General features: G+C 25.4%; 7 protein-coding genes across 7 annotated transcripts in view; 5 read left to right on the plus strand and 2 right to left on the minus strand.

The window, feature by feature from the left end:
• Positions 1 to 157: 157 nt before the first annotated feature.
• Positions 158 to 1,831, minus strand: eRF3 (hypothetical protein; the record flags this gene model as incomplete). The annotated part of the gene is made up of 1 exon (XM_637261.1): positions 158 to 1,831. The coding sequence occupies one exon, from the start codon at positions 1,829 to 1,831 to the stop codon at positions 158 to 160; it is 1,674 nt and encodes a 557-aa protein (XP_642353.1).
• A 784-nt stretch (positions 1,832 to 2,615) lies between these two features.
• DDB_G0278415 (hypothetical protein) lies at positions 2,616 to 3,560 on the plus strand (the record flags this gene model as incomplete). Its single annotated transcript, XM_637262.1, has 1 exon — positions 2,616 to 3,560. The coding sequence occupies one exon, from the start codon at positions 2,616 to 2,618 to the stop codon at positions 3,558 to 3,560; it is 945 nt and encodes a 314-aa protein (XP_642354.1).
• Positions 3,561 to 4,027: 467 nt separating this feature from the next.
• xacB (IQ calmodulin-binding domain-containing protein) lies at positions 4,028 to 8,504 on the plus strand (the record flags this gene model as incomplete). The annotated part of the gene is made up of 2 exons (XM_637263.1): positions 4,028 to 4,200; positions 4,850 to 8,504. 2 exons carry the CDS (start codon positions 4,028 to 4,030, stop codon positions 8,502 to 8,504), a joined length of 3,828 nt encoding a protein of 1,275 aa, XP_642355.1.
• A 104-nt stretch (positions 8,505 to 8,608) lies between these two features.
• On the plus strand, positions 8,609 to 9,315 carry DDB_G0278419 (hypothetical protein; the record flags this gene model as incomplete). Its single annotated transcript, XM_637264.1, has 3 exons — positions 8,609 to 8,624; positions 8,955 to 9,176; positions 9,239 to 9,315. 3 exons carry the CDS (start codon positions 8,609 to 8,611, stop codon positions 9,313 to 9,315), a joined length of 315 nt encoding a protein of 104 aa, XP_642356.1.
• Positions 9,316 to 10,076: 761 nt separating this feature from the next.
• On the plus strand, positions 10,077 to 10,511 carry DDB_G0278421 (hypothetical protein; the record flags this gene model as incomplete). Its single annotated transcript, XM_637265.1, has 1 exon — positions 10,077 to 10,511. One exon carries the CDS (start codon positions 10,077 to 10,079, stop codon positions 10,509 to 10,511), a length of 435 nt encoding a protein of 144 aa, XP_642357.1.
• Positions 10,512 to 10,912: 401 nt separating this feature from the next.
• Positions 10,913 to 11,353, plus strand: DDB_G0278423 (hypothetical protein; the record flags this gene model as incomplete). The annotated part of the gene is made up of 1 exon (XM_637266.1): positions 10,913 to 11,353. The coding sequence occupies one exon, from the start codon at positions 10,913 to 10,915 to the stop codon at positions 11,351 to 11,353; it is 441 nt and encodes a 146-aa protein (XP_642358.1).
• Positions 11,354 to 11,613: 260 nt separating this feature from the next.
• Positions 11,614 to 12,500, minus strand: part of DDB_G0278425 (hypothetical protein) — a gene marked incomplete at both ends in the record, with an annotated part of 3,367 nt that continues 2,480 nt past the window's right edge. Inside the window, one exon of the mRNA XM_637267.1 lies at positions 11,614 to 12,500. This exon is cut by the window's right edge and continues 18 nt beyond it. Within this exon, the coding sequence (XP_642359.1) occupies positions 11,614 to 12,500 (887 nt within the window).

Here is a 12,500-nt window from a genome sequence, read left to right on the forward strand (position 1 = left end):
TTTTTAAATAAATATATATTATACAAATATTCTAAAAATAAAATTATTTCAGATTTTTTTTTTTTTTTTCTATTTTTTTTTTTTTTTAATAATTATTATTATTATTTTTTTTTTATTTTTTTTTTATTGTTTTTTTATTTTTTTTTTTTAAAAGTTTTTAAGCTTTAGTTTGTCTTGCAATTTCTTCTTTTGCTTTTTTACCAATATTAATAACTTTACCAAAAGCGATAGTTTTGGTTGAATCACGAATAGTGAAACGAGCTAATTGTGGATTTGTAGTGAATTCTTCTAAACAAACAGCTCTACCAAGTACTAAACGACATTTAACGGCATCACCAACTTTGCAAAAGGTTGGTTTTTGTTTAATTTCAGTTGAGGTTTTAGTATCGATGGTAGCGATTAAAGATTTGACGGTGACATCTTCGACGGCAGTATGAGCATGGAAGATGGCAGAGAAGCTTGGAGTGAATAGTCTACGTTCCTCTGGCATATCTAAAATGTAAACGATTGCTTCAATTTCAGAGACGACTGGTACTGGTCTATTGATTTCAGCGAGAATGGAACCTGGACGAATAGAATCATCACCTTCGATACCTTTGAGGGCGATGGTGATATTCTCACCAGGACGAGCAGTTTTGAAACTACAGATATCACCAGTGAGTGAGATGACTTCAACCTTTGTTTTACCAGGCATAATGTGAATGCTTTGACCAACGCTGATTGTACCAGACTCAACCTTACCAATTACATTGACGATACCTCTATCCTTGTAGGAGGTGGTGATTGGAATTCTGAGGGCACCACCTTCATTACGTTCCATTCCTGATAAATTATCGAGGGTACCAATGAGTGATGGACCACTGTACCAATCACAAACACCAGGTGCCAATGGTGCCAAGACATTCAATGTACCATAACCACTACCAGGAACGAAATGGAAGTCCTTCTTTGGATTCCAACCACATTTCTTCAAGTGGACTGTTAATTTATCTGTGATTTCATCGTAACGTGCTTTGCTCCACTTTACGGTTGGTTCATCCATTTTGTTTACGAAAACGACCAAATATTTAATACCAATCATTTTTGCCAAACGAGCATGTTCAATGGTTTGACCGCCCTCTACACCTGCTTCAAATTCACCCTTCTTTGATGAGATAACCAAAATACCAACATCTGCTTGTGCTGCACCAATAATCATATTTGGTACGTATAATCTGTGACCTGGAGCATCGAGAATGGTGTATCTCTTTTTGGTGGTTTCAAAATGTGCACGACCAACCTCTACTGTCTTACCTTTGGTACGTTCTTCTTCGTTTGTATCCATAATGTATGCATAGATCCAACCTTCACGATGGTTCTCTTTGGCTTCTCTTTCATATTTTGCAAGAGTATGTGGATCAACTTGTCCTGTTAAAACCATAATACTACCTGAAAGTGTTGATTTACCTGCATCTACATGTCCTAAAAATACTATATTAAGATGTTCTCTGCTATCTTCTGGTAATACTTTTACAACTTGTTCAATTTTCTCTGCAACTTCATCAACTTCATCATCATCTTCGATGTCATCATCTTCAACTTTATATACTGATTCAGTTGGTTTAATATTTTCTAAATCTTCTTCAGTTTTAATTGATGATACTGAAGTTGTAGTAGCTGTGGTAGTTGGTTCTTCTTTAGTTTCTACTGGTGCTGGTGTTGGTGTTGGTTCTGCAACAACTGGTGCTGCTACTGGTTCGGCAACAACAGCAACTGGTGCTGCTGGTGCTGGTGCTGCTGGTTTAGCAACAAATTTTGGTACAAACGATGAAGCGTTTGGATTTAATTTCATCTTTTTTAAATTGTACTGAAACAATAATTAATTGTCAGAATACACTAAATATTTTGAAAATTTTTTATTGGAGTGAGAAAAAAAAAAAAAAAAAAAAAAATTTTAAAAACGAATTTTTTTTTTTTTTTTTTTTTTTTTATAAAAATAAATTTGAAATAATTTGGTAAATAAAAATAAAAATAAAAAAAAAAAAAAAAAAAAAAAACAATTTATACCAAATTTATTCTTATCCTTATCTCAAATTTTTTTTTATGAAACAGGATATAATTTTGGAAATAATTTGGATTGTTTTTTAAAATAAGATAAAAAAAAAAGTTTTATTTATATATAAAACTTTTTATATTTTTATTTTTAAAAAATGTGGTAAAAATTTAGAATTAATTCAGAATGATCTAGGAGAAGATCTTTAAAATTTATATATATAATAATATTTATAAAAAAAAAAAAAAAAAAAAAAACAATTGTTTATTTTTTTTATTTTCATTTTATTTTTTTTAATTTTTTTTTATATACAAAAAGAAAATATTCTTTAACTAAAGTTTTTTTTTTTTTTTTTTTTTAAATACAAAAAAAGAAAATTAATTAATTTTAAAACAATGCAACATTAAATTCCTTATATTCACTGTTTTTTTTGGCAACAAAAATCTTGTGGTTTAAACGAATTTAATTTTTTTTTTTTTTTTTTTTTTTTTATGTTTTAATTTTTTATTTTTTTTTTTTTTATTTTTTTATTTTTTTTATTTTTTTTTTCGAACGATTAATTAATTAAAAAATAAAAATAATAATGATAAGAAATAATAATAAATTTTCAAATATTTATAAAAATTGTAAAAGATATTATTGTAATAGTAATACAAATAATGGAAAACCAGTTGATTTAGTATTTAATATTCAAAATCCCACAACAACAACGAATGGTGTTGGTAAAAATTTAAATGAAATTAAAAATATAATTATATTACATGGATTATTCGGAGCAGGTGGTAATTGGAGATCAGTTTCACCGAAAATTGCAGATTTAACAAATTGTAACGTTATTCAAGTGGATCAAAGAAATCATGGTACAAGTCCACATAGTGATGAATTTTCCTATAAATTAATGTCTGATGATTTAAATCAGTTAATTAACAAGCAATCAATTGAGGATCTTTGTATCATCGGTCACAGTATGGGTGGCAGAGTGGCAATGCTATACTCACTATTGAATCCAACCAAAGTGAAGAAATTGATAGTTGTTGACATCTCACCAAGTGAATTAAAGAGTAATACAATTTTAGAATTTAAAGATTACTTGGAACGTATGAAGTCGATGGACTTATCTAAAATTTCAAATAGACGCCAAGCTGAGGACTGGCTAGAACCAGCGGTACCAGATAAAGGTGTAAGACTATTCCTATTGACAAATTTGATTTTGGGCGATAATGGTAAATACTTCTGGAGAATGAATATCGATGGTCTTTTAAAAAATATCGAAAGTGTATCTTCTTTCCCAAGTGAATCGGAAATTCAGTCTTTAAAAAACTCAACATCACCAGTTCAATACACAAATGATACCCTATTCATTAGTGGTGGTAAATCAAAATTCATTCAAGATAGGGATTTACCAAAAATTAAACAATTCTTTCCAAATTATAAATTAGAAGTAGTTCCGCATGTTGGTCATTGGATACATGCTGAAGATCCAATTAAATTTGTTAATATAGCTTCAAATTTTATAAATAAAAATTAAATTATTTTATTTTATTTTATTTTGATTTTTTTTTTTTTTTTTTTGTTTAATTAAATTATTTAGAAAAAAAAAAAAAAAAAAAAAATTAATTTTAAAACAAAAAAAAATGTTATCTTTTAATCTTTTTTGTTCCCAATTTGAAAAGGGTCGTGATCAAAAATTCTTTGCAGACCCAAACTGTTTTTCAAGTAAAAAAACTTTTTTTTTTTTTTTTTTTTTTTGTTTTTTCAAAATTAAAAAAAAAAAAAAAAAAAAATTAAAAAAAAAAATCAACAATTATCTAGACACTACCACCAATCACTTTTTAATTTATACCTTTTTTTTTTTTTTTCCATTTTATTTGTGTATTTTTTTTCTTTAATAAAATTCTAAAAATAATTTTTAAAATAAAAAAAAAAAAAAAAAAAGTGGTTTCACATATTATTATTTCTAATAATAGTAATATTAGATTGTAAACAAGACTTAAAATGTCTAGTTTTTTATCAACACCAACCCCCAACTCTTTAACCCACTCAACATCAACTGAAGAAATTTATAAAAAAAATTCTTTTTGTACAATATTTGAAAAACAGTTATGGAGGAGTGATAGATGTAAACACTGTTTTAAAACAGAATTCCAACATTCTGTAAACATTTCAAGGTAATTAATATTTTTATTAATTTTTTTTTTTTTTTTTTTTAAGAAAAACAAATTAAAAAAAAAAAAAAGAAAAACAAAAAAAAAAACAAAAAAAAAAAAAAAATCTATAAAAAGAATAATAGATAATACCAATTTTAAATATATACTCTTTTTATTTTTATTTTTTTTTTTTTCTTGCATTTGTTATTGTTATTTTTCTCACCCTTTCAATTTTGTTGATTTACAACAAAAGTTTGGAAAACCAGCCTTTTTTGTTTTTCCTTAATGCAAAAAGAAAAAGAAAAAGAAAAAAAGAAAATAATGTTAAAATCTATTGTAATATAAATAGATTTTAAAATTTTGATTGTAATATGTTTTTCCAAAAAAAAAAAAAAAGATAGCGATAACGATAATTGTAGCGTTATTTATCACATCAATTTATAAAAATCTCACACACATACCCACCCACCATTTATAATAAATAATATTTTTTTTTTTTTTTACTAGCAAATCCATGCTACAACTACCACCCATTTAAAAAATATACTACAAAAATTATATTTTTTCTCACACTTACACACACACATTTTAAAATTCTTTTTTACTAATTTCGTTTTCTATATATAAAATAATAATAATAATAAATATATAATAATAATAATAATAATAGATTTAATGAAAATGTTCCCAACAATAATGAAATAAGTGAAATAACAACTGATAACATTAATAATAATAATAATCATAATCATAATAATACATCATCAACAACCAACACAACTGCCATATCAACACCAACACCAAAAAATAATATTAGTAACAATAATCCATATCTTAATAATTTAAAAAATATTAATAATAATAATAATAATAACAATAACTCTCCATTAACTCCAACTAAAATAAATAAAAATATTAGTAATAGTAATAGTAATAGTAATAGTAATAGTAATAGTAATAGTAATAGTAATAGTAATAGTAATAATAATAATAATAATAATAATAATAATAATAATAATAATAATAATAATAATAATAATAATAATAATAAAGTTTCAAATTCAGGACCAACATCACCATCAACATCACCAAATAGAAAAACAAATAGTGTAGTTCCATCAGTTGAAAGAGCACCATTATCAATCAGAAGATCATTGACACCAAAGGCTATTGAACAATTTTCAAGACAAATTTCATCACAACTATTGGTGTCTGAACCATTATCATTACCACCACAAACCATTATAAATAATATAAATAAACAAACTCAAAAACCTAAACCACCTCCACTTCCAACTAAAAATTTTCAATTGGAAACAACACCAACTTTTTCATCAACTGTAACAACACCCGATACAACAAGTCCAACTTTATCTTCATTTTCATTAGATCCAACAACAACAACAACAACAACAACAACAACATCTGTGAGCCCAACTTCATCTACACCAACGCCAACACCAACATTAACAACAACAAATTCATCAAATAGACAAACTACAATAATTTCTCCAGTTTTATTAGCAATTAGTGAATATCCACCACCAATTTCACCAACTAGACAAATGAGATCTCATTCAGATAGTCCATCTGATTATAATGCTACCATTAATGGTAGTAGTGGTAGTGTTAGTAATATAAATAATAGTAGTATTAGTATTGCAAGTAGTAATAGTAGTATATCAAGTAATACTAGTAGTAGTAGTAGTGGTACATCATCAAATAATAGTAGACCAATTAATATTTCAAATTCAAATTTAATTTATGAGAAAAAACATACAAGAAATTCAAGTGGTGGTTCACCATTTTTATCAGGTAGTTCATCATCACCAACTAATTCATCACCATTATTACCATCACAAGCACCTTCATCAAAAGTAATCAATAATTTAAATACTGGTAACAATAATAACAGTAGTGTTTCAAGTGGTTCACCAAGAAAATATTCAATTTTCGTTGGTAAATCAAATAAATCAAAATTAAATATTAATAATTCACAATTTAATAATAATAGTACACCAAATTTACCAACATCCAAAAGACCACTTTCAACTGTACCATCTTTAAAATCAACATCATTTCCAAATGTTGCTGATGCATTTTCAACATTAAATAATAATAATAATAATAATACTAATATTAATAATAATAATCAACTTAATAATAGTTCAAATACTTTGTATAATAATAATAATAATAATTATAATTATAATATTAATAATTATAATAATGAAGAACAAAATAAAATTTATTTAGCAATAAATTCAATACTTTTATCATTACCAAATATAAATAATTTAGCAGTTCAACAAATGATGGAAATTTTATATAATCAACATTTAGATTTAGATAGTAATACAACATTGATAAAGAATGATAAAATGAATGAATTATGTAAGGCTACACAAACTTTACAACAATGGATTGAGAGACAAGATCATTTACGTGATGTTATTAGAGTTCAAAGTTGTGTTAGAAGATTCTTATCAAAACGTAGAACTGAATGGTTATCACAAGTTTATAATCATTCAATACTTCGTGATAGAAATCAAGAGTTTAGAGGTTTAATCCAATTGGAGCGTAGATACAATGAAAAGTTAGACATTACAATCAACACCTATTACAAACGATTAAAACATTCCAATCTATTGAATCGTATGGATTTGCAATCGATTTTCTCCTCAATTAAGCAGATTTATTATGTTCATAAAAGAATTTCACTACAATTTGAAGAGTTGTTTAAAAAATGGCCATGTGTTGAGGGATTGGGTGATATTTTCCTTAGAATCGCACCAGAGTTGAGAGTATATGGTGGCTATGTTAAAAACTTTAAAAATGCAATCGATACTTTAATTTCATGTCAAGAGGAGAATCCAAAGTTTGGTGCTTTCTTAAGAGAACTATGTGAAGATACTCCTGGTAAAGTTTATGATTTAATGGCATTAATCGCTGCACCATTAAATCATTTAACTGGTTATGAACGTCAATTATTTAACATAGCACTTTATACACCTCAAAATTGGCCAGATTATGTAAACATTGTAAACGCAGTAACAATGATGAAAGAAGTTGAAACTCTCATTCAAGATTCATTAGGTCAAGCTCAAAATGCTTCAACTCTAATGGCAATCTATCGTAGAGTTAATAATAGAAAAGCATTGGATCCATTCGTCATACCTGGTAGAATTTTCATACATGAGGGTAAATTACTTAAATTTGAATTAAAAAAACAAGATCAAATCTATTATTATTATCTTTGTAATGATTTAATTCTATTTGTAAAGAATAGCAATGGTAGTGGTAATAATATTAATATTGGTGGTAGTGGTGGTAGTGGTAGTGGTTCGAATGATCAACAGCTATCATCATCAAGAGAATTATTTAAATTTAAAAAATTATTCATGTTATCAGATGTTGTTGTAACAGATTTACAAGATACTTCAACTCATAAAAATATCATTTCAATTGTAAATCAAAATAATTCACGTGAATCCTATTGTTTCTCAATTGAAGATTCAAGAGAGAAAAAAGAATTAATGAAACAATTCTCTGCACTATGTTGTACAACCAATACAAACAAGTCCACTAAAATCTTTGGTATATCATTATTTGATTTGGCTCAAAGAGAAGATGATATTGTTTTAAATTCAAATGGTGGCATACCAATTTTCATCATTAAAACTTGTAATGCTATACTTCAACATCATTTAAATGATGAGGGTATATTCAGAGTTTCACCAAATCAAAGTGAATTAGAGTCAATTAGGGACCAATTAAATAAATGTGCAACCGAATCTCAATTGGATACGATTATCGCTAAAATTAGTAACGGTCATCAATTGGCGGCCCTATTGAAATCTTATTTCAGAGAATTGGCAATACCATTGTTAACCTTTGAATTATTTGATAAGATCATTGAACAATTTGGTGATAATGATGATAGTTCAACCGCTGAAAATGTTGAAAATCATATCAATGATGTCAAATCCCTCCTTCAATCAATTCCACAAGTTAATCAAAACACATTCCAATTGATTCTATTATTATTGGTCACCGTTGCTGCAAACTCTCAAAATAACAAAATGAATCATATCAATCTTTCAATTGTTTTCACTCCAAATCTTTTAAAACCAAAAATTCCAACAATTGAACAATCTCTTAGAATTCCAATTTTAAATAACTTTATAACTTCATTATTAGATAATTACTCATTACTTTATAATGATAAATTGGATTCAATTAAAATTATTGACTCAAAATTTCATTTCAAAAAAATATTACCAAATAATAATATTAATAACAGTGGTTTTAGAAATAATTTATAAAAATAAAATAAAATAAATGAAAAAAAAACAAATAATAAAAAATTGTAATATATATTTATAAAAAAAAACTACTTGTAATTTATTGGTTCTTTTCTTTTTAAAAAATGGCTTTTTGGATTGGTAAGAAAATCCATTTTTTTTTTTAAAAAAAGGGTTTGGACTAAAATTTTTTTTTTTCTATTTTAAATTCTTTTTCTCTGGTTGTCATTAAAATTATAATAAAAAAAAATGAATAAAATTTTATCATTGGTTTTATTTGCTTCAGTTTTGGGTAAATAAAAACCTATGTGAAACTACAAATTGTTTTCAAAATAAAATTAAAGAAACATGGTCTTTGACCAGAAAACCAAGATGGAAGTTATCCTTCATTTTGTTAAGGCCCATCATTTAATGCTAAAGATATTGAAAATCTAAATGATCAATTAGAAGTTGATTGAATTTCCCTAACAGAAACAAATGAAAATATTTGGTCAAGTGAGTTTTCAAAACAAGGCACATGTGCAATTGAAAGCGATAGTTTAGTTAATGGTACATTTTCTTATTTCCAAGCAGGAGTAAATTTACATCAAAAATTAAATTTAACCCAAGCTTTGGAAAATGAAAATATTTATCCATCTTCAAAATTAATCTCTGCATCAAGTATTGCTAATGCTTTCAAAAATCAATTCTGTGGTAACCAGGAATGGGATGTGAACATTCTAAAATTTCCACTATTGCTATGTGTATTACTAAAGATCTCTCACTAATGGATTACCCAGATTTACATGGTTGGTCTTGTGATGGTGATGTTATACTTCCATCAAGTTATTAAATATTTCTTAAAAAGTAAAAATTAAAAAATTAAATCTTTTTTTTTTTTTAAATTAATTTATCTATATCAAAATTTTTAAATTTCAAATCATATTATACTTTTTTAAAAAAAAAAAAAATTTAAAAATATATTAAATTAAACAAAACATAAAAAAGTGAATATTTAAAATAATGGAAAATAATTAAAAAATATTTATTTGTGAACTACCACTATTTTTAACTTTACAAAATTTAAAAATATCTATCATAAATATTAAATAGAAAGATCCTTAATTAAAACTTTTTATTTTATTTTTTTACAAAAATTAAATACCATTTCTTAAAATTAATTATTCAAAAATACAATTTTTTACCATTATTTAATTTTTAAAAAAAATCTGAAATTATTGAAAGACTGATATTTTAATGTATAGAAAAAAATACCAAATAATATCTTACAAAATTAAAATGAATGGGGTAAAAAACAAAAAAAAATTGTGGTTAAATATAAATTGGATACCACTTTTAATTATTGGAATTTTAAACAAATAACAAAAATAATAATAATATTTATTTAAATAATTTTTTAAATATTTATATATATAAAACAATTAAGCATATCTTTAAAAAAAAATAGTTTTTTTTTTTAAAAGATTTTAATTAATAATACTGGTAATAAGATAAAATTAATTTTTGCTTTGACTTATTAATTGTATAAATAACTAATAAAAAATATATATTTAGGGAAATAATAATTATTAAAAATTATTTAAAAAATACAAAATGAAATATTTAATTACAGTTTTATTACTATTATTTGTTGTTAGCCTTGGTTCTTCTTATCAATGTGGTTATTATTCATGTACACCTGGTCATACTTGTACAAATAGTGACGGTGAATTTAAATGTGTATACAATAAAGATGAATTAATTATTTCCCAAATTGTTACAAATAGTTGGTATGATCCTACTAATGGTGTAAGTGTTCAAGTTTTAGCAAATGTTATTAATCATACACATCGTACTATAAAAAATGTAATTATTGCATCTGATGTGAAATTGAACAATCATCAAATTTGGGGTGCTAAAATAAATGGTTTTTTAATTGATTTTCCTGATTATGTTACAATTGCACCAGGTAAAAACTATACATTTGGTTATATTAGTTATGGAGTTAATGCTGCTCATCTTTGGGTCCAACGTGTAAACAGTGTTTAAACATTTTTATTTAAATTATAAAATAAACTCATTATTAGTATATGTTTGTTAATAAAACTTATTACCTCGTGAGTAATTATTCATTTATTATTAAAATAAAAACAAGTTTATATTCTCCAATACTATCTAAATTTATTTTTATTTTTTTTTACAAAAAATAAAATAAAAAAAAAAAAAAAAAAAAAAAACTGTGGTTGTATAAGATTTAATAGATATTTGTGTATTTATATTATTTTTTATTGCATTTGACTAAACTTTATTTAATTAAAAAAAAAAAAAAAATAAAAAAAAATAAAAAATGGAAATTAAAAGAAGTATAAAACTATAATTTTCTTTTCTTAAATTTTACATTAACCATTAAATTCAATATTTTTTGTATAAACAAAAATAGTAAAAGAAAAATGAAATATTTAATTGCAATTTTATTAGCATTATTAGCTATTAGTGTTACTTCTGCTCATTACCAATGTGGTAGATATGCTTGTTTACCAGGTCATACTTGTATTTGTGATAATGGTGTTTTCAAATGTGTTTATGTTTGTGATGAATTGATTATCACTCAAACTGTAACCGAAAGTTGGGTTGACGGTGCTGATGGTCCAAGTGTTAAAGTTGAAGTTGAAGCATATAATCATACACCACATACTATTAAAGATATTGTTATTGCCACTGATGCAAAATTAAATGCTGGTCAAATTTGGGGTGCTCAACTAAATGGTTTCTTTTTGAATATGGCTAGTTATGTTTCAATTGCTCCAGGTCAAACTCACAAATTTGGTTATATCAACAAAGGTGATCATGCTGCTCGTCTCTGGGTTCAAAACATTTATATCTCAAAATAGAGATATAAATACTAAACATTATGACAAAATCAATTTAAAAAATAAAAAAAACATATTTTTTTAAAAGGTTTATTAATAAAACTTGGATTTGGATTTATTATTTATTATTATTATTTTATAATCGAGACACATTTATTAAAGGTTGGTTACGTTTTGATTTTAATGTTTTGTTTTGTTTTGTTGTTGTTTTTATAATTTATTTAAAGATATATATATACATTCCTAAAGTTTTTTTTTTTTTTTTTTTTTTTTTAATTTTATCATTCATCATTATGATATTCTCTTAAAACTTTATGAAGATTAGAATTTTTTGATAATAATTTATAACCTCTATTTAATTCAGAGATGATAATGGAAAGATTTGGCCTATTGACAACCCTAGCTAAATTATGAGTTGTTTCAAAAGGATCTTCAATACTGAACCAATAATGACTTTTCTTTGCGATTGATTCCCAAGTTTTTGAGGATTTTTGAATTGGACTACCAGTACGAATTGAGACTACTTGATTCATGAAACTGAATTCTCTTGAGTAAGTTTGAAAGAAATGAAAGACCAAAGAACCCAAAGTCTCTTTATTGTCACTACCAAATCCAACCAATTTACTAATGTCATTATAATATTTACAGTTGAAGCCATCGACCATAACATCGGGTAATAGGTCACCATACTCCTTACCATTGATAAGCTTTGGACCATTTGCCAACTCTTGTAAACATGGTAATATTGGTGGTTGACGAGTTTGAAGAAAACTAATTACCAAATTAATGTAAGCATACGATGACAATGTGCCCAACGAAGGTTCATTGATCTTTCTTCTCTTTGCCCATCTTTTTACAACATAAACCAATGGTTTCATTCTTTCATCGATCATTGAATAATCTTGAACCAATCTAGTGTTATAGATTGCCAATCTATTGTTCATACAAATATCACATGATAAACCAGTGTTTGGATCCTTAAATTTAACGATTGGTACACGTGCTGTTGGAATTGCCAATATCTTTTGAAATCCATTAATCTTTAACATCTCTGCCAATCTCTCTATAATTACATCGGATGTACCCTCTGATGATTGATCAATCACCATACAAATGTCAATATCACCATTCTTTAATGACATACCATTTGCACTTGATCCAAATAAAT

This window comes from Dictyostelium discoideum (assembly GCF_000004695.1).
Source record: "Dictyostelium discoideum AX4 chromosome 3 chromosome, whole genome shotgun sequence".
Taxonomy (NCBI): domain Eukaryota; phylum Evosea; class Eumycetozoa; order Dictyosteliales; family Dictyosteliaceae; genus Dictyostelium; species Dictyostelium discoideum.